General features: G+C 30.7%; 2 protein-coding genes across 4 annotated transcripts in view; one reads left to right on the plus strand and one right to left on the minus strand.

The window, feature by feature from the left end:
• Positions 1 to 1,261: 1,261 nt before the first annotated feature.
• On the plus strand, positions 1,262 to 25,521 carry LOC107449515 (proclotting enzyme). 2 transcript variants are annotated; one of them, XM_016065057.4, is made up of 7 exons: positions 1,262 to 1,633; positions 10,595 to 11,434; positions 14,760 to 14,830; positions 14,900 to 14,988; positions 16,951 to 17,213; positions 19,561 to 19,703; positions 25,295 to 25,521. In XM_016065057.4, exons 1-7 carry the CDS (start codon positions 1,564 to 1,566, stop codon positions 25,451 to 25,453), a joined length of 1,635 nt encoding a protein of 544 aa, XP_015920543.3. In that variant the 5' UTR covers positions 1,262 to 1,563; the 3' UTR covers positions 25,454 to 25,521. The 2 variants fall into 2 exon arrangements, with proteins under 2 accessions (XP_015920543.3, XP_015920544.3); XM_016065058.4 differs by lacking the exon at positions 19,561 to 19,703 and having other exon boundaries at positions 1,274 to 1,633.
• The window catches only part of LOC107449498 (uncharacterized), a 53,175-nt gene continuing 51,299 nt past the window's right edge, over positions 25,487 to 27,362 (minus strand). For both annotated transcript variants that reach the window (XM_087156085.1, XM_087156086.1), the window contains one exon: positions 25,487 to 25,781. In XM_087156085.1, the coding sequence (XP_087012211.1) occupies positions 25,623 to 25,781 (159 nt within the window). In that variant the 3' untranslated portion in view covers positions 25,487 to 25,622. The remainder of the gene's footprint in view (positions 25,782 to 27,362) is intronic.

Genomic DNA, 27,362 nt, shown 5'->3' on the forward strand with positions numbered 1-27,362 from the left:
AAAATACTGAAAAAAGTTTCCCATCACAATGAATGTCTTTGAAAAAAGTAACTGTCCTAAATATATGACGCTGGGCGTTAACCAGTTAATTTGCAGAAATTGCAAAACTTTATAAGATAATGGGCATGGGCAATTTTTTCAACAGCATTTTAAACTGCCGCCCTCGCGCCATTGATTTTTATCACCCTTGAAATTACAGACGAAACCCCACATCTTTAAGAAAAGAACATTAATGACCCACGAAAACTTGATCGACCTTCGGATTGGTTGGGAACGTAAGAAAAGCAAACTGATTTCATCTACGATGAAACTACCGTAGGGTCTCTTTGGCCAAACGGTATCATTCGCCAAAGGCTGTGTGAAGCGCAGATGTGACGGGTTTGAATCCCGCTGTTACCCTGAATGTATCTTCATGCTGTCTTTCTCTGTATCCTGCTACAGTCACTCAGTTACTAAAATTTCCGAATGATCCGAAGACATTTCCTAATGATCCGAAGACATGACACCACAATTTTGATCCTCTACAGAGGGAATGGCTTCCCTGCTTCGGTTGCCCGACGACCTGCGAGTGAAGTTCTGCACTTTGCTGTTGAACAGTTTAACGAGGACCGATACCTACCGCCATCGATCCCTACGCAGGCTGATAAAAGTGGTCACCCACCCGTCTACTGACCTCAGCCAGTGATGCTTAACTGGGAATCGTGTCTTTATGATCAGTCCACTGCGAAACTACGATCATGATCATTTTGTATCTTCACTTCTTTATTATCACCAATTCAACCTACCCAAAAGTGTATTGGAACTACAAAATTCTGTATTTTGATTTCTCGAAAAACTGCAAAGTTTGCATTGAATTAGTTTCAATTTTTTTCGTCATGATCATCTTGTACCCTTACATCTTTCTTCATCATCAACTCATCACCTTCAAACGAACTTTCTCTTGCAGCACAGAGGAAAAAAGCGAAGAGCAAACTTCATCTTCCTCATCCAACCCAAGTACCCAAGAATCCTGTTCTTCATCCAACCCAGGGGAATTCCCCATACAACTGATGTACTACTGAATCAACTCATGCCTCACCTCATCATGGACTTATTATCTGATCCTAACTTAGAACTTTGAACTGTATATGACCTCTGGACTAAATGCCAAAACAGTATAGATGAATCGGTTAGAAGCGCTTCGCGCTTAACACCGAGATTCCACTCATATCAATCAATCAATCAATCAATCTTCATCCAACTCAGACCCTCTACATCATCCACAACTCAGCTCAGCTCTTCTTGGGATGTCACGTGCCTGATGCAAAGCATCGTGTAAATAGATAGTTGATGTAGCTTGAGTGCGACCATAACAACCAAGAGTCGAGAATATTTTTATTATTTCAAGACATAACGTGTAAAAGCGAGGAGTTATTACTAATATGTTGTTTTATGATTTTAAAACTTGTAATTTAATTCAAATGTTGTAGTAATTTAATACGAGTAAATAAAGTTTATAGTACGGGAAAAATTTGTAATTAGAAATTATTACGAAGCTTTTTGAGAAAAGTTTGCTTTTAAATAATGACTCTTCAAATTACACTTTTGATTTTATTATTGATTTTTCTATTGGAACATATGGCTGGATCATTAGGTAAGATTTTACGATATAACTTTAATTAGTCTTCAACAATCTGTATTCAAACTTTGTTAACTAGAATTGTGAAAAAAATAAAACTCAATTTTTTTTTATGGAAATGATATTTTTTGAGCGTGGCATTTCATAAAACTGTTAAGTTTCATTAATTCTTAGTTGTAGGAATATTTAACATTTTTATCAGGATTTATTTTTGTTTAATAGGACTTAATTTTACAGTCTTAATTTCTGAGAATACCTCAAGTGAAGATTTCTAACAGCAAATAAACTAAGTATAATTTTTTCAATTGTTCACAATCAGTGACAATGTTAACATATAAACAGGTACATTACAATTGACTGTTAACATGTCTCAAAATAACATAATTTTATAAAGTTATTGATGATTGCTGGCTATGACCTGGATTTGAATCTGGGAAAAAGTTGGTCTAAGCGTTATGACAAACTATATATCCTTATGGGTTACGAATATGAAGTTAAATTTGAAAAAGAAAAAAAAATATTGTGAAGCAAATTTATTTAGATTGGTTCTGATTGCTGGTTGGACTTTCGAATTTTGCCGGCAGAAATTTGTTTTTCGAATAAGTTATGAATTAAATCAATTAGCGTTAGAAGTAAATAGTTTGTTTTTCAAAACAATTAAACTTTAAATTTTTCAGAAAAAGTTTGCCTATTTTTCTTAAACTTTTCTTATTTTGGAAAAGAGCTTTCAAAGGAAAAGGCAGGAAAGGAGACTTGCAATTTATTGTTGATGAAATTAAGCGTTGAGAACACCAAAGACTTAAAACTTCTCTTACTTAGCATTCTATCTACTGAAGCAACCGCTTTAATTTGCTTCATATAAATAATATAACTATAATTTTTAAAATTATGGCGATCTACTTTGCTTTTAGATTTAATGCAGAAAAAAATAATTTCAAATATTTAAATATCTTTAAGAACTGATATACAATAATAGAAGAGACACTTTCAGTTTGACATTTTTCTCAATTTTTTAACGAAAAAAAAATAATGATTTTGAAAACTTAATATCTTGAAAGAAAAAAAAAATAATAGGTGGTTTTTATACTTGTGATATCCATATTTTGAAAAATAGTTTGTTGTGTTAAAGTAACTGCGTTTTTTTTTCACTTTTGCTATGAGAAAATATAACTTATTTCAGTTGCTTCGTTATTTTAAAAAAAAATTATTTTATTCAGTGTTCATTAAAAATGAATGATATTTGAGGTTTGTAGCACTGTATTTATCTTTATGCCCATCAATATGAAAGTTGCATAGCAAAATTTAAAATTACCCAAAGCTTTGGTTTGGAAAAATTAGATTTAGAAATATAAGAAGTGGTAAAATTAAAATTTTTAAATTACTTGTAAAGCACATTCTCCATTAGTTGCTTTAAGTTTTTTTTTTTTAAAGTTTTTTTTTTTTTTTACGAAAATCTTAAGTGAAAATTCCTTAAACTATTGTCACATGATGAACATAAAATGTATAAAGAATATAGTTAGGAATATAGAATAATTTTTACTCTTTCATAATCTAGATCTTTGACTCTGAATCTAGATCTTTTATTCTAAAACTTAAGCATTAAATTTACTGAGTATTAAATTCTCTATTTTTTATCAGAGTTTATAGTTTTGATTTGTATTCATGATTGAATTATTTGAAACAAAGCAACTTTTGTAATTTTTTTCTTCAAATTTTACACTTTAAGTCTCTTATCTTAAAAAGTTATTTAAAGTTCCTTATTTTAACCAGTTTACGATAGTTACCAATTGTAAGAAAAAAAATTAAAATTTTTCGGAATTGATTAGGGAAAAAAAACTTTCAGCTTTTGATATATTCATTTGACAAAGGCGTTTGAACTACAAAAGTTTTATCTGAAAGCAAATCTGAAAGTACAAAATAAGTCCAGATTTATGTTTCTGCAACTATTCGCTTGTATCTTAAAGAGCGGAAAATTTCTTTTTTTGAAAAAAGCTTTTCAAACTTTTTGGTCCGATTCTTTCGGATTGTGTTTTATATCAAATGTCAGTTTTTTAAAAGGATGCCATTAAAGAAATTGGAACTTGCTTACGACCAATCTAGTGTGTATAAGACATGTTTTCCTTTTCCTTACTTTTTCAAACACTAATCAATGTGAACTTCGAGGTATATTACATTAGTAACTTTTCAGGCATCGACTGTGTTACTCTAAACGATTATACAAATTCACAAAACGTAAATTTAATATTATAAATATATAAGAACCATGAAAACCTTATAGAAACGGCTGTTTATTTTTAATATCTTTCCGAAAAAGCTAATTTTGCAGAAATTTGCGAAGTGATTTAGACGAAAAGGCTGCATCACATTACGAATTCATTTGGATCCATTATGATTTCTCAAAAGAAAACAAAAGAATAATTTTCATTGGGGAAATTTGAAAAGTGAAATCAAATACTAATTTCTTAAATATGCATTCAGAGCTCTATCCATTTTCTTAAATACACGTTCTGAGCTATATCGCCTTTTATATATACGTGCTCTGAACTATGTCCTAATACATTTTTTTACACGTTTTTTGAGCTGTCTTATTTTATAAAAATCGTCATCATAAATCGTAGGTGATGTAGCTATGTATCTAAGGCAGAGGTATGTCCAAGCTCACCAACCATGGTTAAGTTTCCGAAGGTTGCATATTTAGTACGTAAAAATCAGGATTCATTATTAAGCTTATTTGTTGTACAAAAAAAAAAACCAGATCACTCTGAGTTCCCTTGTCTTCTGGATTGGGCTCAAAATTACAAGGCTACCGTGTTGAACATTAGTAATCATAAACCCAAAGTTTGATCGGCTATTTAAAGACTGTAATAAATTAAAATTGAGGGTACTCTGTATATTTTGGGAGAGGCGTGATGATTCAGGAGAAAAAGCGTTTGATTTCCAATGAGGTGAACCTGTTTCAAATCCCAGCGATGGTTGATCGATACTAAATCCGCATCCGGGACCACAGTGCCGACGTAAAATATCCTCAGTGTTAGACGGCTCATGGGTAAGAGCCCCCTAACGGCCAGGCTATCTGTGGGGATTTTCATGGTTTTCTTCTCCATGTAACTCAATTGCCGGTTAGTTCCATCAAAAAGTTATCCACGAAGGCAAATTTCTCCCAATACTTGATCCACGAGATCTTGTGTTCTGGATTGAGTTCAAAATTACAAGGCTACTGAGTTGAACATAAGTAGTCGTAAACCCAAAAATTGAGTCTGCTATGAAACGACGGCTATAAAATAATTTGGTTGTCAGAAATTTGAATTCGTTGAGAAAACAATGCGTTTTTTCAGAGAAAATACGTTTTTTTTCTCTGGTTTCATAACTTAAAATATCGTCTGAACTAATTATTTAGCATATTTGATGTCAACCTTTCAAACCATTAAGATTGAATCCTAGATCACGATCCGATCATTAGATAAAAAGTTTAACTGAGTGGTCCGTTTTTCCTTTTTTTTTTTTTTGCCCACTGTTTCACCCATTGACTTTAAAAACTAACTGTATTTTGAGCAATTTCTTTTATCATTAGCCTAAGAAATTAGTTTTTCCACAAAGACCTAGAATGTTTTCGAAAGTTCTTAATTTTTCAGAAAGTGTTTTGCGTTGAGGAGTTTCAGAATCGCTCAAATGAGAAGTGCGCACCAGAAAACTCATTTCAGCACAATGTTTATGAAAAAAGGTGATATGAGTTGTTTAAGGTGTTTAACCGAAGAATCATATCAGAGAAAGTGAATATAAAATCGTCTTAAGAATCCATCCAGAACAAAACATAGCGAAGTTATTAAATTTTCAAGTTTTGAAAGGACACCTTTTAGTGTTGCATTTTGATCATATCATAAAGGTCACATACGCTGATCACATTTTTACACGTTAACATCTTTATGGAATTGATTCTACTTTCGTAGTAAAAGAGACGAGCCTCCAGCGACATGGACGTGATTTTAATTTTAAAACTATACTAAATGCAGATTGAAGACAGTTATAATTTCGAATGATTCTTCTCAGATGGTTGGTATTCAATATGCGACTTAGGTTCTTATTCGATCCAGGGTATTTAAACTTAACTCGAATCAGTGTTAATCTGTAACTAATCATTCGATTAATAGACTACGAACTAAAGATAAGTAATTTTTTTATTCCAAACAAATGAACTTTAAAAAAAGTGCCATATTACTAAAAGTAAAAATTAAAAATATGATACATAAAATATTTCAATTAAAAATAGAAATATGGTTGTCACTCTTGGCAGATATTAAGTGTTCATCCAGAAATAGCTTTGTTGCATCATTCTTCGTCTACAGTTCTATGACCCTTGGTGTTATGGCTGAGATTCCCCCACCACCATCCTCACCTTCTAGTATATAGGAACAAAGTGAAATTTTGTTTCAAAACATGTTTTCCTTTCAGTTAGTGTTCGTGACTCCACCTGGTGAATGAATTATACACTAAAATGCATGAATTACAAATTATATGCTGCTACTGTTGCAATCTAGAGCAAAAGGTTTTTTTTTTTCCTAAATCAATATAAATAAAAACGTTAACTTTCAGTTTCAATCAGCGATTGCGCTGAACAGCTGTAAAATAAACTTTTTTTTTTAACAAAATGCATAACTGAACTGCTATAAAGTGCATTTTTGAGCCGTTATTGTTTAGGGGATAGAGCGCTCTCCTTCCAATGAGATGAACCAGGTTCGAATCCCAGTGGCGGCTGCTTGATACGCATCCCGCATCCGTTTTGCAACGAACATAGTGCTGACGTAAAATATCCTCAGTGGTAGATAGAGCATGGGTTAGTCCCCTTACCGTCAGGTTAACCCTGCGTGGTTTTCTTCTTCCTGTAACGCAAATGCAGGTTAGTTCCATCAAGAAGTCCTCCATTAAGGCAAATTTCTCAAAACTAGATCCAGCAGTTTCCTTGTTTTCAGGATTGGGTTTAAGATTACTAGGCTACGGAGTTTAACATTAATAGACGTTAACCCAAGAAGTTGGTTAGGTTCAACGACGGCTATAAAATAAAATGCATTCATGCCATGTTAATATAAACGAGGTGCTACTTAACATGCTTTGAACGGATACAGAATGACTGAAAAGATTAGTTTTTATTCACAATAGTTAAAATTTCCGATGTTCTCTTATCAGCCAGTGTTTGCGACTCCATCTGGTGAGTGAATTATATACTAAAATTTGTGAAATAGAAAATTTTGAAAAATATTTATGCATTGTTCCAACTGCCATTTAATTTATAAAATGACTATTTTATTTAAGAGAGAATATATGCAAAATAGTTTTTAAGATACGACTTGATCTCACAGTAACTTGTAGCAAATGAAGATAAATAAAATCATACCTTTTTATTCAATAGAAAAGAAGATTTTGCTTCATAATTTACTTTTATGTACAAAGTCAAAAATTTTTACAAATCGATTCACTCTAGAGATGTGCTTTATAAAAATGAAATAATAGAAATAAGATACTCGGCATACTTTTTTAACACTAAACATACTATGACCGCTTAAGAACTTTAGCATCGAAAATGCGCTTATAATCTTAAGGTTTTTGCACATTTGACTTCATGACTTTTTCTAACAATTATCTACATTAAATATCCTTTTTTTTTTGTATTTTGTTTCGAATAATACTTGTCGTATAGCTATTTCAACCAAACCAGTCATTTGACCGGGAGAACAATTTATTGCTTTATAAGGTTATTGGATCAGAAATTACGATGTAATGCGTGTTCGACGTATTGCATTCGATTAGTTGCACATTTCTTCAAAGACTTGCGTAGTTCAATCAGAATAACTGTGAATTCAAATTTCGAAGAAGTACCTAAAATTTTAGATTGGCATTTTTGTGTAAGAAAAAGTGACAAAAACTAAATGTTTTGGTAAGTAGCGTATATTTTATTTTGATAGCTTTACTTCATTTCAAACTGTTAGTTTTTACCCAGAAAATGTCTAACGCCAAGGTCTAAACAATCAGGACAGCCCAAGTTCTTAGAAGAAATAATCTTAATTACAACAATAATTGTAATTCTTATATATTATGAGAATAATTATAAGAATTATCGAAATAATAATAAGTGAAAGAAATATGTTAACGGAAAATATACAATTGAAATACCCTGTATATGTGAAATATGCGTTGAGCACTGAATTAAAAATTCCTATTCTTTGTGTTTGCAAGACATAAAAATTGATAATATACAATTTTGTTCAAATACAATGAAGTTTTTTTAGTTTATTTCCTTCCTAACATCCATATTTCATACATTCAGTCAAGAAGAAAAGTCCGTTAATTTGACCGGCTATGGTAGTAATTGGTATTTACTAAGTGTTGGTATGTTTAATGCTAATAAAAAATTATTTTTTTTTAAATCACCGTTGATGGTATGTTTTTACTCATTGGTAAAAATGCGAAAGATGAACAACAGAAATTCCATTAGTTTAATTTTTCTCAGTTGTGAAACCTAAATATATTAACTGAATATTAGAAGCTTCGTAAGTGAAAATAGAAAAATAATAAATTTACAGAACTAATAAGCTGAAAAGGAAGAATAAATCTATTTTAAATAAATGAAATTATCGGGATTAACGTGATATTAAGCGGGAAAAAAAATGCAATTTAAAATCTGAAAATTTCAATTAAAAATTCAACACAAAGAATTCCTCATTCTTTTTATTTGAAAACCAAATTAAATATGTTAAATTTCGCTAAGTTCAAAAAATAATCTCTGCTGTTGCTTAGGGATAAAATAACTTTATTGATAAAAATCAGAGGAAAAAATGAGGTTATCAGCAAAGGAAAATCAAAAAATTTAGAATAAAAATATTAATTTGTGTATCAGTTTAAAGAACTTAATAAAATATTCCCGAAATTTCAATATTGTAGATTTTTCTTATGATAAGTAGATGATTTCTTTCAGGCAATTTAACTTTAGAGAACTGATAAAAATAAACTTTGATAAAAATCAGGAAAGCAGGTGTGGTGGGCTCGAAAAAAAAATTCTGAATTTAGAAGTGTCTTTTCGTAAGATATTTAAATAATGCAATATTTTTTAACCGTGAACTGAACAAAATTTAAAAATTTTCAATAAGGATAATTTAATGCATGTAATAGTTTAAAGATATAATAAAATTTTGTAAATAAAGACTTTCTCTGATTTAAATATGGCTCTTGTTTATAATGTAAATGGTTAAAAATTCTTGTTTATATTTTGATTTAAGGGAAAAATTATTAAAGATGCTTCTTGCATTCTCAAGCAGTCTCAAGTGATAGTATAGACTTTTTTCTTGTGACGTATGATTTTAGAGTAGCAGCTGATCGGTCATCTTCATTTTGAGTATATTCTTTAACTGCTGGGCATACATTTATTTCCTATTCTTCTATCAAACATTTTCAACCTTCAATTATTACAGAAGTTGTAACTATTTATTCTTAAAAACCATAAATTCTTTTTATGTCAAAAAATGAAAGTTTACTATAAGCTAATTTTAAATCGCAAAGTCGATGAACTTTTAGTCTTTGCGGCAGGAGTATAAAAATTACTTTTAAAGCGCCGACTTATATTTAACTTAAACTATTTGCAATTACTTTTTAATACCGACAGTTCTTTTTAAACGTAGATCTGAAATTTGCGATTGTAATTTATTTTAATTTCCCTTTATATATCGTGAATAAATTGCTGTCCTTTCTGTACCATTAGCAATTCCGAAATCGTAATAATTTCTAATGAAGGCTTCGTTTTAAATATCCTAGTATTCTTTGGTATAGCTTAATATTTTTTCGAAGTCAATAAACTAACTTTTCAATTTAATTCGAAAATTGTTGAACAAAATGTACATGAAAAAAAAACTTTAAATTTCAGATCATTTCAAATAGGTAGGAAGAAAAAAACAAACTTGAAGCTTCTCGTTTTAATATTTTTATATTCTTTATTGTGGAATCGATTTACTTTATAAGTCAAGAAACTCAAACATTTCAATTCCATATAGAAATCTCACGAAAATTTCAACTATTCTTTTGAATAATTTCTTATTACAAATTATTTATTAGAACATCTAAATATGTCCCATCGATTGCTTCATTTTTATAAATACTTTTAGTGATATATTTATTTAGAAATAAAAATATCTAATACATTTAATTCAATATTTTTTTTAAAAAAATTAGCATGTATCTTTAGCAATATTTTTGTTTCATACAAAATAAAATTTTAAAACTGATTAAGTTTCTATGTTTGGAACAAATAAAAAATAAGATTCCCTGAACGTATTATTATAAATGTACAATGAGCAAAATAAAAAAAATATATTTAGGTAAAAATGAAAACCCTGATTAACTTTTGATCGGATGTTAACTTAGTAAGACTCAATGAGAATAACCTAACCTTAATTTGTGCAGACAGTCTGATTTTGTACAAAGACTGAGAACGCATCAGTAAAGAACCACGCAATAAAGCTTCTGAAAATATTAATAGTCCGTTTTCTTCGCCGTTTAAAACGACACTAAAAGAATGCGCTCACATTTTGGCTAAATACGATGAGAATAACCAAACTTAATTTGTGTAGACATTAAGACTGAATTTATACCAAGACTGAGAACGCATCAGTAGAGAAAACCACCTAATAAAGCTTCTGAACACATTAATAGTCCGTGCTCTTCACCGTAAACAACGACAATAAAGGTATACGTTCACATTTTGGCTTAATTCGTACTTCTACAAGTTTTGTTCTACAAGCATTCAATTTAGCACGTTGCATTTTAAAACCTTTTAATGAGAATTACTTAAGTTATCCGCCATGCATTCTTTTTTACCCTAATTTATCCTCGTGAAAGGAGGAGCTATCGGATGCTTCACGTTTGGTAAACTCTTATATAGTGATTGTGTTTTAATAAAAATTCTTCTAAAAATAATTTGTCTATTTTATTTAGGTTCTAATAGCAAGTATGAATTGGAAGAGAAAGGACAGGAAAGTTCGGATATGCTTACAAATAAATATCTGCCATCTGAAAGTCTACCAGAAATAAAACAACCAACTTATTCACAGAGAGTATCTAGGAGATCTAAACGACATACAAAAAGGAAGTCTTATTTAGTAAACAAGTGGAATTTTAGCCCGTTACAGACAGAGTACGATGCTAATCGTTCACATCGCTCTATTAAAGACGATACTGATCCTTATGACTTAAAAATGAGCGCAGATGGATTTCAAGTCAAAGTGATATCGTCACCTAAATATAGACACTCTTCCAATATAAAAGAGAGCGAAGAATTCAAAACTGGTCATACGGTTGACATAATCCCGAATACAAAATCTGAAAGCATTTCAGAAGAATTAGACTGTGATGAAGATATACAGGAAGAAAAGAGTGAAGAAATTTCCTTGACTCCGGAAACTTCTCAAGAACCAGCTCTTGATTCTGGCCTTTTCGTAAATGAGAACATAATTGAACTACAGGAAGGAAGTGGAGAATTGCTTCATGCTAACAGTGTAGAAGATTCTGAAAAAATTAAGTCCTCCCGTCTTGTTGATGTCTTCTTCAGAAGCGGCAATTTAACATCTTGCAAAACTCCATCGGGAGAAGATGGACATTGTAAGCGTATTACCGAATGTCTTTTAAGTGATGCACTCAGTAACTTCAGTCTATTTTTACAATACTTGTGCTTGATGCGTGGACCATTCGTTGGAATCTGTTGTCCTGATAACCCAGTTATAGAAACCAAAGATACACCTGTCACGACAGTAGAAGAATTGAAGCAGCCCCAGGAAGGTGAGAGTTTAAATTTTAAATCAGAAAACACAAAATTAGCGGTATAGTGACTAATTGCAACTCAAACGCGCTTCAATCGTTATTAGAACGGTTTCCTAATTCAACTCTAACAATAGGTCACTATCGAAGTAGCCTGTTGCTTATCTATTTGATCTGTAGGTCACGTGTCCCGTAGTGAACTGATCATCACTGACTGCTGTCAGTAAGCAGGTGGGTGACCACTTTGATCAGCCTACGTAGGGACTGAGGGTGCGCGTTATCGGTTCTCGTTAAACTGTTCAACCGTAAGGTGCTAGACTTCGAGGACGTTGTCGGAATACCAAAGCAGGAGAACCATGCCCTCTGCAGAGGATCACAATTGCGATGGCATGTCTCCGGATCATCCTCAGGGATGCTTCCCATACTGTCGTCATTGTGCATCTCTACTTCGACGTAATAATGTACCTACCTATGTAGGTCACGTGTGCTCTATTTTTCCTCCGCCTATTAAAAATTTCATACGAGTTTTCTCAACTATGGAATATGGATAATTTCTGTGACTTTTGCTTAGCTCCGATCTTATCATAGATTTTTGTCTGTAATCATCGAAACTGTTACCTAAACTCTTTAAATAGCTCAAAGTATTAAATTTTTTTAAAAAAAGTTTGATTTATAAAATTTATTTTAAATGATTTCGGGTTCAATGAGTTTTCGTTTTTAAAATTCTCCTTCCTAAACATTTTAAACTCTTATGATTATATATTTTAAAATTTTAAAATATTAAAGTACTTTTTGCATTCGCCTCAGATAATTTGTAATTTCCAATCTTTTTTTTTTGCAATTTCAAAATACTTTATCCATACAAAAACACATACATCTGACCAGTACAGAAAACTTTAGTCTGTATCAAGAACTGTAATGTGATAATATATTTGCAATCACCTTCTAAAAATTGATAATTAATCAAATATTGGCTATTTATTTTTATCAGTAATAAATGGCAAATATGAATTGGTAGACTACGGATGAAGTATTGTATTTCAGTGCCGAAATTACTTTATAAATGCAAATAGGTAATTTGAAATATTTGCATCTCTTAATTAAAATTAGTATACCATTGTTGAATCAGCGTATTATTTACATAAAATTATCCAGGATCTCCCTGATTCTTACATTGCATGTAAGAATCAGGGAGATCTTGGTTATATGGTACAAACCGCCACCACCGCCATTAAAAGAGTATTTGCTTTGCGATTGGTCAGAAATAGTTCAATAGAATTTAGCCTTCGAAGTGAAGCTATCGTGCTATTACGTGACGAAAAACGTTCGAAATGCTTGTTTTATCAGGAAAGTGATATATTTTAGAAACAATCGAGCGAAAACAATTAGCTTGATAGAACTTTGTTTCAGTTGCATAAGGTTGTAAAAATATAAAGTGATGATTAAAAAAAATGGCTACCGGTCACAATGACTATCGCCACTTCTTTTCATCGAAAATTCCTTCTGTCTACATTTTTTTTAAATGATGGAATAATTATGTATGCGTTATATTCTAAAAATTGCTTTATTTCAGACTTGTTTCTTAAAATGTTTCTTTACGAAATGAGCTTCGAACCTATTTCGAGAATCGCTTCAAAAGAAATGCCTTGCATTAAGCTTATTTAATCATTTAAAACTTTAAATTTTTGAAAAAGTGGCCACGTTTGTAAGTTATCACAGTTAAAATTGCTACAACTGGCCAATAGCAAAACCTCCTAATTTTACCCTATACCTACAGGGTGTACAAAAATATAAAACTGACCAAATATATAGATCTGATCAAAAATGTAAAAATATTTGCGGAAAATATTTTCAAGAAGCATTAAATCTCTACCCCTATCATTCCTTATGATGAGACAGGGAACAGATTTGAAATATTTAAAAAAAAAAACTTCCATTTTTGTTACTGATTTGAATATTTCAGAAAAGTACCTCAACTTTACGAACAAGTTTATCATAGCCGTGATGTCTCAGGGGATAGAGCATTCACCTTCCAATGAGGTGAACCGGGTTCGAATCCCAGCGATGGCTGGTCGATATAAATTCCGCATCCGGCTTGCACCGACAGCGGAGCTGACTTAAAATATTCACAATGGTAGACAGATCATGGGTTAGTCTCCTGCCGTCAGGCTAACCGTGGGAGGCTTTCGTGGTTTTTTCCTCTCCCTGTGACACAAATGCGGGTTAGTTTCATCAAAAAGTCCTCCCCGAAGGCAAATTTCTCTCAATACTTAAAACAGGAGTTCCCTTGTCTGCTGGATTAGGTTCAAAATTACTAGGTTAAGGAGTTGAACATTAAAAGTCGTAAACCCAAAATTGAATCTGCTGTTTAATGACGGCTATAAAATAAAATAAAAACACGTTTATGCATTTTGACTGTAATCTGAAAATTAAAACGGAGTACCAAGTGTTTAAAGTGGAGATCAATGAATATGGAACATCAAAAATAAAATAAAAACAAATGTATACTTTAAAAAGCCAATCTAATGATAGTAAACTCTACCCACATTGGAGGCTGGGATGGGGTCGAATTTAGAGACATGAAATGAATCGTTTGAAATTTATTTCATCTCTATTTTAGGATTTTCTCTTAATATTTCCATACCTTTCGGACACCCTTTATGTAAAAAAGTATTTGATTCAATGTAATTAAGCCGAATTCTTAATTTAACGGAACCCCACGTAATAACGAAAAGTCATGTCCAGTAATAACACTTCGCATCAGTGATTGATCCTGAACTTTCAGCTAGTAAATGGTGATTGACATCATAAAATTATAACAACTACATTATTTCAATTATTTACTAGAACTGTTTAAAATGTTAACATTTTGTCACATTTTGCATTGCTATACCGCAACACGAGCACTTATAGTAGAACGTGTAATATCAGGCTTACATTCCGTAAAATTGTCCTCTTAGGAATGTACTCCTGATGAGGATTTTCTTCTGATGAGGATCTGTATCCTGTTAATAAATTAATTTTTTTCACGAAAAGGTAGTAAAAAATGGCGATAATTGCTTCAATTGGAGCTATAAAACTTTCTTTATTTGTAATATTCGTATTTACTATTTGTACAAAACAAGATAACTGTTGTAGCTGTTATTTTTTTATGAGCTATTAACAAGTTGTGTCCTAGTGAAATAAAGTACACCTAGATTTTTTGCTGTAACTGAAGCAAACCAATAACGGTAAAACAAATATATTAGGATGGTGTAAATACGAATACATATACATTATATTCACTTCCTTTAAAATTAAGCTGATTTCATTAGCTGTGACAATTTTATTTAAATTGTATTTTTAGGTTGCGGTAAAAATTCCAATCTAAGAATAGTAGGTGGTAAAGTATCCCTCCCCCACGAGTGGACCTGGATGGTAAGATTTTGAATTCTTTGTTTGATTTGTTTATTTATACCCCACTCATTACTTGTCTACTCTTAATAGGTGGCACTACTCAGAAGAAACCGATTTTTTTGTGGAGGTGTTATAATCAATGATTGGTATATACTCACAGCAGCACACTGCGTCTTAGGGTAAGTATTTGATACAAATTGAACAAGTTTAATGTTTTAAACATGCTTTTCATGCAGAGTATTGTCATGATCCTCCTTCATATTTCTTCTAATTCTGAACATGTATGGGAGAAAGCTGTAGAAAAGCATATTTTAGAAACGTAAACAAGAACGATAAAATAATCTTCAAATTTCAACCGAGGAGGAAAAAAAGCAAATGAAGCACAACCTGAAAGAAGAAATTCAATATAAAAAAAATGACATTGACGAGTTATTCACCTGGACAAAAAATCTTGATATCCAAAGAATCCAGGCTAATATCCAGGCAATTCCTATCCACACAATTCCTATCCCTCCAAAGAATTGCTGGAGGTTCTTAAGGCATACAGCCAAAGCACATAATCCGCTACAAATCCTGTACGGAGAGGATGAAGGCACATAAATCTGGTGCCAGAGCCAAAATCAATATTTAAAAGACTAATTAGACAGCATGCAACGAAATTTTTTAAATATAACTGGCTCGTAGAACAGCTCCTATTACCCTACAGGTAATTTTAGCAATCCCACCACTTCATTTCGTCCTCCATCAAGAAGCCATCAAAATTAACCTCTAAAAGAACAAAAATGCATCCATCAGTTTCAGTATCAATGTAATTTAGCACGAAGATCTGGTGAGATCCAAAATTAAACATAATACATCCGGTTTATTTCAACTTAAGTGAGATTAAAACCATTAGCGAATTTCAACATCAGGAGCAAATCAGGCTAAATATTTTCACAGGTGGCTCGAAGATGGATAAAGGTACGGTAGCGGCTGGGGGGACTATTAAATCTGACCAGGTAAAATATTAAAATATATGAACTTAGAAATGAAAGCACCATTTTTTAATCTTCCTAGCCATCTTAGAAGCCATCAAATCCACAATAACTAACTTAACCACCACTACAACAATTTGGTCTGGTTTATCCACAATTAGTCATAAAAAATTGCAATGAAAGACATAGCATTATAAAAGAAATCTGGTCACTGCATTCAATAATGCAATAAGAATTGCCTGGATAAAGCTCATATGAGCAATGAATTCGGTGATACGTATGAAAATGACTCAGGAATACCAACACTCCCTAAGCTAAATGTGACACCAAACTGGCAAACGCACTGACATTAACATAAACTAGAATATGAACAAAAAATCAGATTCCAATGGTATCACTGGTTCCACAGACATGACCCAGATTAGTTCCCTCCCTTTTTTACAGAGCATGTCCCCTGCAAAACCAATCTAAAGAGGTCATTAAACAAATGTACAATTGTGTAAAACAAATGTGCAACATCAGAACACTAGCAAACGTCAGCATAATAAACTCCAAAAGCAACTAAATCTAATAAGGTTCCTGCAAGAATACTTCTTTCACTGAAATATAAAAAACTAAACCAAAAGTAGTACACATTCTGACTACACACAAAAAAAATCAAACAAAAATCCTAGAAAAATACAATAATTTAACTGTTACTCTTGTAAGCCCTAAATTATTCTGTCCTCCCCGCTGTTACCTTTCTAATCAAACTTACTAAAATGCATTCTTTCCCTAATCACCTTGTACAAAAGTATTATTTTAATTACAGTTATAAGGTTTCAACTAATGGTATTTTTCTATAAGGCTTCAGGTACTTATTTTTTTCCAAGTAATAGTATTTTATAAGGTTTCAAGTAATAGCATTTTTTACTTAAGGTTTAAGTAACAATATATACATTAAATTTATTTTGAATGTTTCAAGTAATTGTTTTATACGGTTTAAAGAAATTTTTTATAAGGTACTTCATGAAAGATCTAATAAGAGTTGGAGTAAATAGTTGATGTCTTGCGAGTCCGGGGAGAATTCTCTCCGGGATGGGGCATAGTTACGGAATCGAGCTTTGTAGTTGATGTAAAAGTATTAATTTTTGTGTGCAATAAAAATAACAATTGTTACTCTTTCAGCCTAAAAGTAAAAGACCTGACTGTTCGGCTTGGCGAGTATAATTTCTCCGAGAAAAATCAACATCAACGAGATATACCAATAGCAGAAATAAAACGACATGCTCAATTTGTTACTTTAACATTCCAACATGATATTGCTTTATTAAAGCTGAAGAGAAAGGTTGAATACTCTAAATTTATTGGAAGCATATGTTTACCTGAATCATCCCGAAATTATTCTGATGTCAATGCTACGGTGGTCGGATGGGGTACGGTTTCATTCGGTAAGTTCCAATTTAGCTTTATTTCTGTAGAATGTTACAAATTATTTGAATGCTCGGAGTAAACTTTGGAGAGAAAAAAATGTGTAACATCTCTCCGGACATGATGTTGAGTAACACAAAAAAAATAGTGTGAAGGAACATTTTTTAGGCTACCGCAAAAAATAAGCTTACATCAAACTCACGAGATTTCACACCATACGAGAATTATTTTCACTTTCAAAAACTCCAATGTGGGAGCACTTAAGATATCGCCAGCTGCTGCTTATAATCGTTAATGAGTTGGCGTAGTTTGTCTTCTATGATGTTATAAATTTATAGAAACAAAAGTTGGATCTGTTAAAATATGTATGCATGTTTATAATTGTGTAATGAGAATAATCATATTTTAACTTTTAAATATCTGTAAACTATTTTAAATAATTTTATAATATATAATTTTTTCTTCACGAGTGATCTGTTAAGGCTAGTTCAAATTAGTCTTATTTATTTAGTAAGCGTTTGTTTAATTTACAAGCTAATTTTATTTTAAGAATTAGAGTATATTATAGAGTATATTCTAAATTAATGATTTTTACTTTGCATCGTAAAAGTTCTGATTCTTATCTGTATCTTATTGGCTTATTGTAATTTTAAATTCCAATGTTACTCAAATATATGGTGCACATTCTTGAGGGGTTAATGCTGCTCTTTATCGTATTTATGAAGCGTGTTCATGATTATAGTTTTTGCAGCAATAGATTGCAGAAACTCATTTCCTGCTGAATATAAAAAATAGTGGCAGCTAAATACTTTAAATATGTTCTTTCAAGCTACTTGGTGTATTGTTTACTACACCAGAAATATTTCTTGGTATAGTGAAACATTTAAAGGAACACCGCGTTGATATAAAATGGTTGCCACTATTTTTAGTGTTAAGTTTTATTTTTGCAGTTTACTATCCCCTAATTTTATTTTTTATCAATATGACAAAACGTACATTTTAATATGAAATTCGTTCCTTCTATGGGAATACAGTACAATTAAAAATATTCTGCAATTCTTTAAAGAGTTTCCAGAACAATATCAAAAATTAAAGGCTTGATATTTAAAAACAGCAGGAAATAAGTTTCTGCAATCTATTGCTGAAAAAACTATAATCATGAACACGCTTCATAAATACGATAAAGAGCAGCATTAACACCAAGAATGTGCACCATATTAATTTACATGCATTTCATACATATACATTTTAAGTTCCGTTTTTTTTCTAATTATCACCTTTAAATTATTATAAGAATTAAAGTGACTTCAGAAATGGATGAATATTTATAAAATGAATACAAAAAAATTAATTGGTAGGGGAATAAAAAAAATTAATTTAACACGTTGAATTCCATGGGGGGGGTCACCCGGTGAAGATTATTAGAAACACATAATTCGAGTAAACTTTTAATGCTTTTAATTTTTTATATTATCGTTATTAAAATGGTTTACAGAAATTAATGCATACAGACTGAGGAAAATCATTTTGGCCAGACGGGCAAGCCATGTAAAATTAGTGTGGCATTCAACTTGTTAAAAATCATAGAAAATTGAAGAATCCTTTTGTTGATTTTAAACAGTACTGGGTTTTGGCTCCCATAACAGTCAATTTGCACAGCTCTGAGCAAATCTCTTATTAAAAAAAAAATGCTAATTTAAAATAAAATAAACTTAAAAAACGAACTAAAGTAACGAAATATTTTATGCAAATGGACGGCATTACTTTACAAATTTATTTGGATTCATTCTTTAAAAGACTACTTTTCAAGAGAACAGGCTATGTCCATTTTCTTAAACCTGAGATGTCGAGTGTTGTGAACAAATTTTGCTTAAAGATCAGGGAAAGGCTCCAACTTAAAGCCAAAGCTGCCCAAATAAAAAGTTAACAGATGTGTCAGAAATACAGCAGTGACAAAGCACCATGCAGGGTTATATAAGAGGAGTGTAGCTGCGTATAGTTATTAACAAGTTCACCTGGAGGCAGTTAAAGTGAATGTAAATTTATGCTGATAATGAGTTAAGAACTACCGAACAAGGATTTTGAGTGGCAGAAGGTCCTGTTATTTTCGCTTTCATTTGCATTACGCCTATGTAACTGAAATTATCGACTGCACGCAACTTAAATTAGCATATTTGAGGTCAGGTCCTTGAACCATTAAAATGGAACCACAGTACTTGAAAATATGATCAGTAAATCAAAAGTTATTAATGTTTAGTCTACTCCTCACCTTAATACCCTGGCTTTTGTATTTCTGACGCTATTCCGCGTGACCACTTTTTATTTGTGCGTCTGTCACACAACATGAGTCATATTTTATTTCTTTAGGTGGTGCAGCAAGTAACATTTTAAGACAAGTAACGGTTCCTGTGTGGTCTAATGAAAAATGTGATAAAACATATGTTTTAGAAAGTATAACAGACTCTTTTATGTGTGCTGGCTCACCCGAAAACGGAGAAGATGCTTGTCAGGTATTTTATTTATTGTCGCTTTTTTCCTGTTAAGCCACCAAATACTTAAGGGTTGCCCAAATGACTCAGATTCGGATATACAATAGCAGTGCCCATTTTTTAAGGTAAAAGATACACCATGAACCATTTTGCCTGACAGCATTTAAAGTGACTATAAAATTGCTTTAATTTGGATGCATATGAAACCGGACAACGGACGTTCTTGGAGTAAACACTGTGTAGGGCGAAATAAGGCAAACCTTTCAGATTAGATTGCCAGTTCAATTAAATTTATTTTCAGGTGTCTAGTGTACCACTTGCTTCCTAAAAAAATCTTTAAATCATCACACATTGATTTTAAACTACATAATTTGTATAACTATATTTGCTGATAAGTTACTAACTTGTTTCAAGCGGAAATCGAATTAATAGTATATTAAAAATTTCACTTTAAAATTAAGCTAAGATAAAATTGTTCAAAGCTAGTGCACTTTGTTGTAAGCAATACAATGAAAATGAGGTAATTAATGCTAGATGTGTTCAGTCCTTTACAGGTCACTTCTACAGCATTGACAAGGAAAAAGGGTATTTTAGTCAGCCTTACATCCTTGAAATGCCATAACGGCACCCAAAATTGCACTTTTTCTCAAGTCTTCTTTAACCCCTTAACGATCGGTTAATTCTCAAGAAAACGGCCATGAAAGTGCCTATTTTTTTTTAAATCACATATCACAAATACACGTATTTGATTAGTGCTGACATCTAGTTTAAAATAAACTACCTACAATTACCTTAAAATATCCTGGTACAGCCATCTGGTGTGCAAAATTAAAATAAAATGTTTTCCGGGAAAAAGAAATTAATTAGTTTTATTCTTATTGGCGCGTTACTACTGAACACTCCAGCCCGGAAACATCACGGGAGCTAGAAATAGAGGGCGAAACCTCACGGGAGCGAGAAGGAAGGGGTTAGGCCACTAGCAGTGAATTATTTCAAAGAATGTTAGCGGAAAAGGAAAGAGGTAGTCAAAGAATGAGGACATGCGTGCAACATTAACAAGGTTCTAAGTGTAACTTGAAATTTTAATTTCAAATTAAACTATATTGAAAGGTTAAATATCGTCAGAGAACTTTTAATTCAGGAAAATACGCGTTTAAGAATATGGACACAGCTCGAAATGACAGTTTAAAAAAACCATTTTAAGAAAATAACATTTGATTCTATTTTTTTAAATGCTCTTTTTTTAAAGAATAAATTAGTGAATCTAAATTTGTTATGTAATGTCATCCATTTCTCTAAATCACTTGATATATATTTTTTCTAAAAGAAATTAGTTTTTACGAGGTTTTCACGCATCCTATAAATTTATTATAGTGGTATTAAATTGCTCGATTTTAGATTTCTTTAAAACAGTCAAGTGTTCTAAATGCATAGACATGTCTAAAAAGTCATGTAATATATCCAGCTATCTCAAAGTCCGGTATTTTGCTTAGTGTTTATAAAGAAAAGTGTTCGGAATAAAAACGATGTATTGATGCAGCTGGAAGGGATTTCAAAATCAACCCCCACCATAGAAAAAATCTTTTAATTCTGCTGTAATGTGGCTACACCACACTGCGCCGAATCATTTAACTGCTTAACTCAGTTTTGTTATTTATCGTTCGCAAAGAAAATTTAGTTATGAAAAATTAGCACTAAAAATAAATCAATTTGAAGGTAGAAATGCCACAGCTGTTAAGAGAACCAAAACTGAACTAAATTTTTCTTGCAAACGATGAATAACGAAACTGAGTTAAAGCAGTTTAAAAACGATTAACGATTTTAATGATTCAGCACAAATGTGGTGCAGTCACATAGCTGCATGTAATTGAAACTAAGACATCGTGATGGGAAAATCCAGCTTTGAAACATCTAATTCTGTTTTTTGCTTTTATATTTGAAATTATTTTTTTTTGTTAATGGTTTTTCTAACACTTAAACGTTTTTAAATTAGTACATTTTTTAAATTTCTAAACAGCTTTAATAATGAAATTTAAACAAAATTCACGATTGTTTAATGTCAAAAATCACGAATCCACATCCTGCCAGCTCTATTAAAAAAGTTTTCCTATTAATGCCAATGAAATTGAATTTTATCTATGTTTAAATTATACAAACGTAATGGTAGTCAAAATAATTTTCAATCTTATTTATTTAATGAAGAAAAAAAAAACTTGATTCTATAAATTTGTCCACCACGTTAAATAAAAAAAAATCTTTCGTGAAAAGCGAAGAGTTGGCAAGTAGACGAATACTTGTAGGAAATTTTAATACTCTCGTTTGAAAACAAAGTTTATTCGGATGAAAGCAATTTAATTTTAAAATATAAATTATATTTAATAAAATTATTGATAAATTGAATATTATTAATCTAACGAACAATTTCTTAAATAAAATTAAAATTTTAACTACAAATCAGTTTGCTAACAAATGGAATAAATGAGAATCAGATTTTCTTTATTCTAGTTAAAAATTTCGCAAGGATGTTTCAGATCATTTTTTAAAAAATAATTATTAAATCTATTCCGTTTAATTACACAACAAAATTTTGAAGATTTCAAAAATTAATTTTTGAGACCTTATGTTTTTGAGAATTAAAATTATATCCTTTTGAATCCTACTAATCCGCAAATTTTTTCTCGATCAATGTTTTGATTTGACTATTTTTGAGAATTAAAAAATATTAATTCGAACTCACATTTTTTCTGAAACAAGTATGCACTGAATTCAACCAATACGCAAGCTTATTTTTCTCAATCAATATTTTGAACTTCCACGAAAGTTATTTGATTTGTGGCAACTAGCTCCTAAAAATTTGTATGCATAAGGCGACAAAGGACTTTCAAAAAAAATTCTTTAGAAGTTATCACGGGATCTGTTTGAAATTCTCAGTATACATTTATACTGCTAAAAGCAACTTGCATACGAAATTTCAAAACAAAAATTTTAAAATTTAAGAAATTTAAAATTTCTAATTTTTTTAGAATTATTCCTAGAGTCTGAAATTTTGTTAAAATGTCGTACTTTTAAAATATTAAATCTTAGGTAATATATAAAATTATTTTTATTGAAACAAATAAAAGTAAAAAAGCAGTAAGAAACCAGCATTTTTGGAAAAAAATCAAAATACCGCTTTAAATATCATGTATAAAAATACCATTTACTTAATTCACAAAACTGCTCCAGCAAAATGTTAATAATATTCATAAATATGTAGCATCAAATTCTCAGTCATTAGAATGTAAATTTGTCAAAGGACATTTTGAGAAAAATTACTTTTACTACTTTTTCATTGCAGGGCGTCAAAGGGGTGTGGTCAAAACAGAACTGGCCATAACTTAATCAATTTTGCTAAAATTCAAGAAAGTTTTTTAAAAAAATGTCCAGTTAAATGCCTAAATTTCAAAAATATAAAGAGAAAAATCTATTCTTTTTTTTGTTTGTGAAATTTTTGCTTATTTGAAAGTCCCTTGTCACCTTAAATATTAACTTTATTTGATTAAAATTTTAAAGTAAATTGCTTAAATTAAATTTCGTTTAAAAAAATTATCAAAATATATCAGAGTTAGGATCAATCAAGAGTACATTTGTTTGAAATATTTTTAATGATATTTGTACTGTGCATGAAATTGAGATCACTACAAAATGTTCCTTTTATTTCTAAAAGAATATTTTTGATAGAACTGTCTAAAAATAATCAGATATTTTGTTTTGACAAGAAATAGCTCAGTTGAAGAAAGGTCATTTCAGTTTCGTATTTTGTCTGAATCATTTTAGAAAATTAGTTTGTGAACATTCAATCGAATTTTTGATTTACGTAATGGAAGCACTGGATGTTATTTGTTCTGAGACCACAATGCTGAGTTACTATTTTGCTGCATTATAAAGAAAATCTGTGACCAAAACCTTTCTAAGTCTGTTGTGTCTAATTTAATTCTCAAATATGAAATTTAATTGGATTTTCACAATTATCCCTAAAAATTCCCGTTTTTCACAATTATCCCTACTGATATAATTATGTGTAAAAGCAAGTTTACCAATTATGAATTATAGAACTTTTTTAAATAAATAAAAAAAATATGTTTTTTTTTTGTTTAGGATTGCATTTATTTTCATATCATAACAATTAGTTAGCTTTAAGATATGAAGAGATTTGTTTGTTTGAGATGATTATTTTCTTCTTAGTCCCCTGATGAAGTACTGTTCTGCAAACACACATTTATATTTTCATCTTTTTTAAATTGTAAAGATTTTATATATGTCTTATTTCTATTTTATATAAAACAAATTTGGTTTCAGCTGCCTTGTGCGCTTTTCCTATTTGATTTAATGTTTCAAAGTGTTTATTTACGTCTTATGTATCAAAACGTTTGTTTATTTACGTCTTATAAATCATGCGTTTTTGACTTCGTAAATTGAATTGATTTTATGAGTAGAACACTTTTTAAAATTCAATAATGGTCGAAGAATCTTTAAATTTTAATTTATTAATGGTTTTTATATTTTAAGCTATGTAATTTTAAATAACCAAACGCAAAATTTTAAACATTAGCTGAATAGCTTTTGAGATCAATTAAAATTAACTTTTAAAACTGAATTAGCCATACTATTCAGATTTCGCTCAAATTTTGCGTTTTCAGAATTAAAAGTACTAAAATAAGAAAAAGGCTTCAAATTTTTTAGGATGTATGATGAAAATGATTCCAAACTTTCAAGAATTTCCTGACTAAACCATTCTGGCCATGTTTTTCAAGTCAAATTTATTTTTGAAGTATCATTTGATATTTTTATTTGTAAGAAATTATTTGTAATTTTCAAAGTAAAAATTAATTTTCAGATAATTAAAAAAAATGTTTGACATGTTCCATTGTCACACGAGTTTATCATAAAAAAGTAAATTTTAAAAATATTTTATAAGGACTTCGCATTGAAATTTGGCATTATTTATACTGTCTCGTGTGATTTTATTTAAATGGGCAAATTTCATTTCAGGCATTAAAGAGCAATATCAATACAACCAAAGAATAAATCATTATACAAATTAAAAATCTTAACATATATTATAAATGTTATATTAAATATATTAAAGATTACATTTATATTAAATGTACAAGCTTTCAAAATTTTCAATTCTTTAGATTTTAGTGAGACTCCCCATTGTTTTGAGCTATGACTCACTTTTAAAACTTATATGAAACAACTTCGAGTGATTTACACTGTCCCAAATTTGACAAAATTTAACTGTAAAAAATGCGTAAATTGTAGCAAATTTATGTGACAGGATATAAATTTTCCCTACTGGAGTTCTCGGTTTGGCTCAAAAACTTTCCAGCGGATACGGCTGATTTCAAAACATTTAAATGAATAAAATTGAAATTACATTTTAGAAATGTCCCCCCACTAGTCGAACACTTAATAAAATAATGTAATTTATACAAATGATGGAAAGAACAGTTTACTGGCATCGCCATCTGTCGAAACTTTTTGAACTAAAAGAATAAAAATGTATATGCTCTTGCTGCAAGGTTGATTTTTCTTGTAATTAATTTTCGTCAATCTGTTTCCAATTTTAGGGTGATTCTGGTGGACCTTTAATGGCATTAAATACTGAAAATCGATGGGAAGTGATTGGAATTGTTTCTTGGGGACGTAGATGTGGAGATCCAACCTATCCCGGTGTCTATACTAGAGTTAGTACTTATTTGGATTGGATTCAACAAAATATGAACTAAACTTTTATTTCAATGAACTTTCTGTACAACATATTTTAATAAATATTTTATTTTAAGCATCTCAGAAACATCACAGTTTACGCGAAGAGTGTCTTTATTATATTCTTCTTCTAGTTCAGACACTTTTGGCACCCAGAATAAAACTTTTATTTCAATAGCAGCCAGCTAATTAACTAATTTGTTGAATAACCCAATCTTTAAATTTTGATATTCTGGTACATACTCCTGGCATATTTGGTTCAGCACAGCCGATTCCCCATGATATTATACCAGCAAGAAACCAGTATCCTTCATCAGCCTGGATTTGTAATGGACCACCAGAGTCTCCCTGAAATGAGATTTATTAATATAAAATTATTATACACATAGGACATTTTAACATGGCGTGGACAACATGGACAATTGTTGCATAATGTAATAAATATTTTACACATAGGGAATTTTAGGGATTTTTGTAGTCATCAAAATAGAAAAATTGCAATATTTTCCAGTTATGATTGACATTAAACATACTTGAAATGTTATGTTTATTCGTGATTTCGAATATTAATAGGCATTTAAATCATCATAGGAAGTTTAAAGATTTTTTTAATTAATTTCAAAAGAGTTGCAATAATCAGTACAAAAATTAGATTTCAATGGGGATTTTTTAGGACACTTAGCCAATTTTAGGGAATTTTCTAAAATTTACAAAAACCAGAAAAAACCAGTAGATTAAACCAGTAAACCAGGAGAAACTGGAAAATACCAGTAGTCTACTGGAAAAGCCAGTGCAGTTGGCAGCTATGTAAACATATAAACCAACCAAATTATGCTTCCCTATTTCACCTATTTTTGAAGTGTTCTGTTTATTTAGCATTCTGTAATGATTGACGTAAGAATTCTCAAACAATAGCTAAACATACTAAAAAAGAGAATGAGCCTTTCTGACTCTAAGATCACACAGACGTTATTTTAATACTGTACACTCGTATCAGTACGTATACGTATTCTTCAGTACGTAGAAACTCGCAGTTTGGAGGCCTTTTAAAGTTCTTCCTCCTAACACCGGTCTTGAAGGGGGCTTAATGAAATATTAAGAAAGCTCTTAATAAAGATTTCAGAGTAAACTAGTTCTTTTTTTCGATAATGACTTACAATTTTACAAGCAATAAAACTTGTAAAAAAAAAAAATACAGGACACTTTGAGAAAAATGGATACTTAAAATTTGATTTCATGAAACTAATGAGTTATAAGTTTTTTTATTTTTATTTTAATTACTGGAAATTTAAATTTACCATTTTTGAAAACCGCTAGTCTAGAGTTCAATAGTCTAGTTTTTATTTTATTTTTGAGCTTCTGAATTTAGTTCAGCCCCACAATGGGCTGATCACTAGACACCGTTTCCAAAGTCAAGCCTCACTGGCAACAGTCGGTGAGCGTAAAGGTGACCACTTTGGTCAACCTGCGAAAAGAACGAGCGCGTGCAATATATGTCCCTCTTTAAACTGATTTTAAAAAATGAAAGATTCTATATTTAACATCTTGGATGCTGTTCAATTATTTGATGTAATTTTGTTACATTTAAAAATTGACCCAGATATATAAAGTATAACGCCAAAGTTTTGATTTGAAAAAGAAAAAAAACTTTCTGCGTGGCGGACGGTAAATTTAAAAAAAAAAAGTAAAACGTGGCATAGTTTGGTCAGGAGGGGGTCAAAGTTTGAACCCCTTAATGTTATTTGATTATTTGCGTATTTCGAAGACTTTTTGAGCAAAGCAAAAAAATTTTGCGCACAATTATAAATTCATTTGTCCAAATATAAATTCATGCAAAATTAAATATTAGTAAATATTTATTTATTTTATTTAGTTGCAATCTAAAAAATTTTAAATTGTAAGGTATAAAATTTTTTGCATTATTTTAAA

This window comes from Parasteatoda tepidariorum, chromosome 12 (genome assembly GCF_982258835.1).
Source record: "Parasteatoda tepidariorum strain Cologne lab strain chromosome 12, Ptep-v5.0, whole genome shotgun sequence".
In the NCBI taxonomy this organism is placed as follows: Eukaryota; Metazoa; Arthropoda; class Arachnida; order Araneae; family Theridiidae; genus Parasteatoda; species Parasteatoda tepidariorum.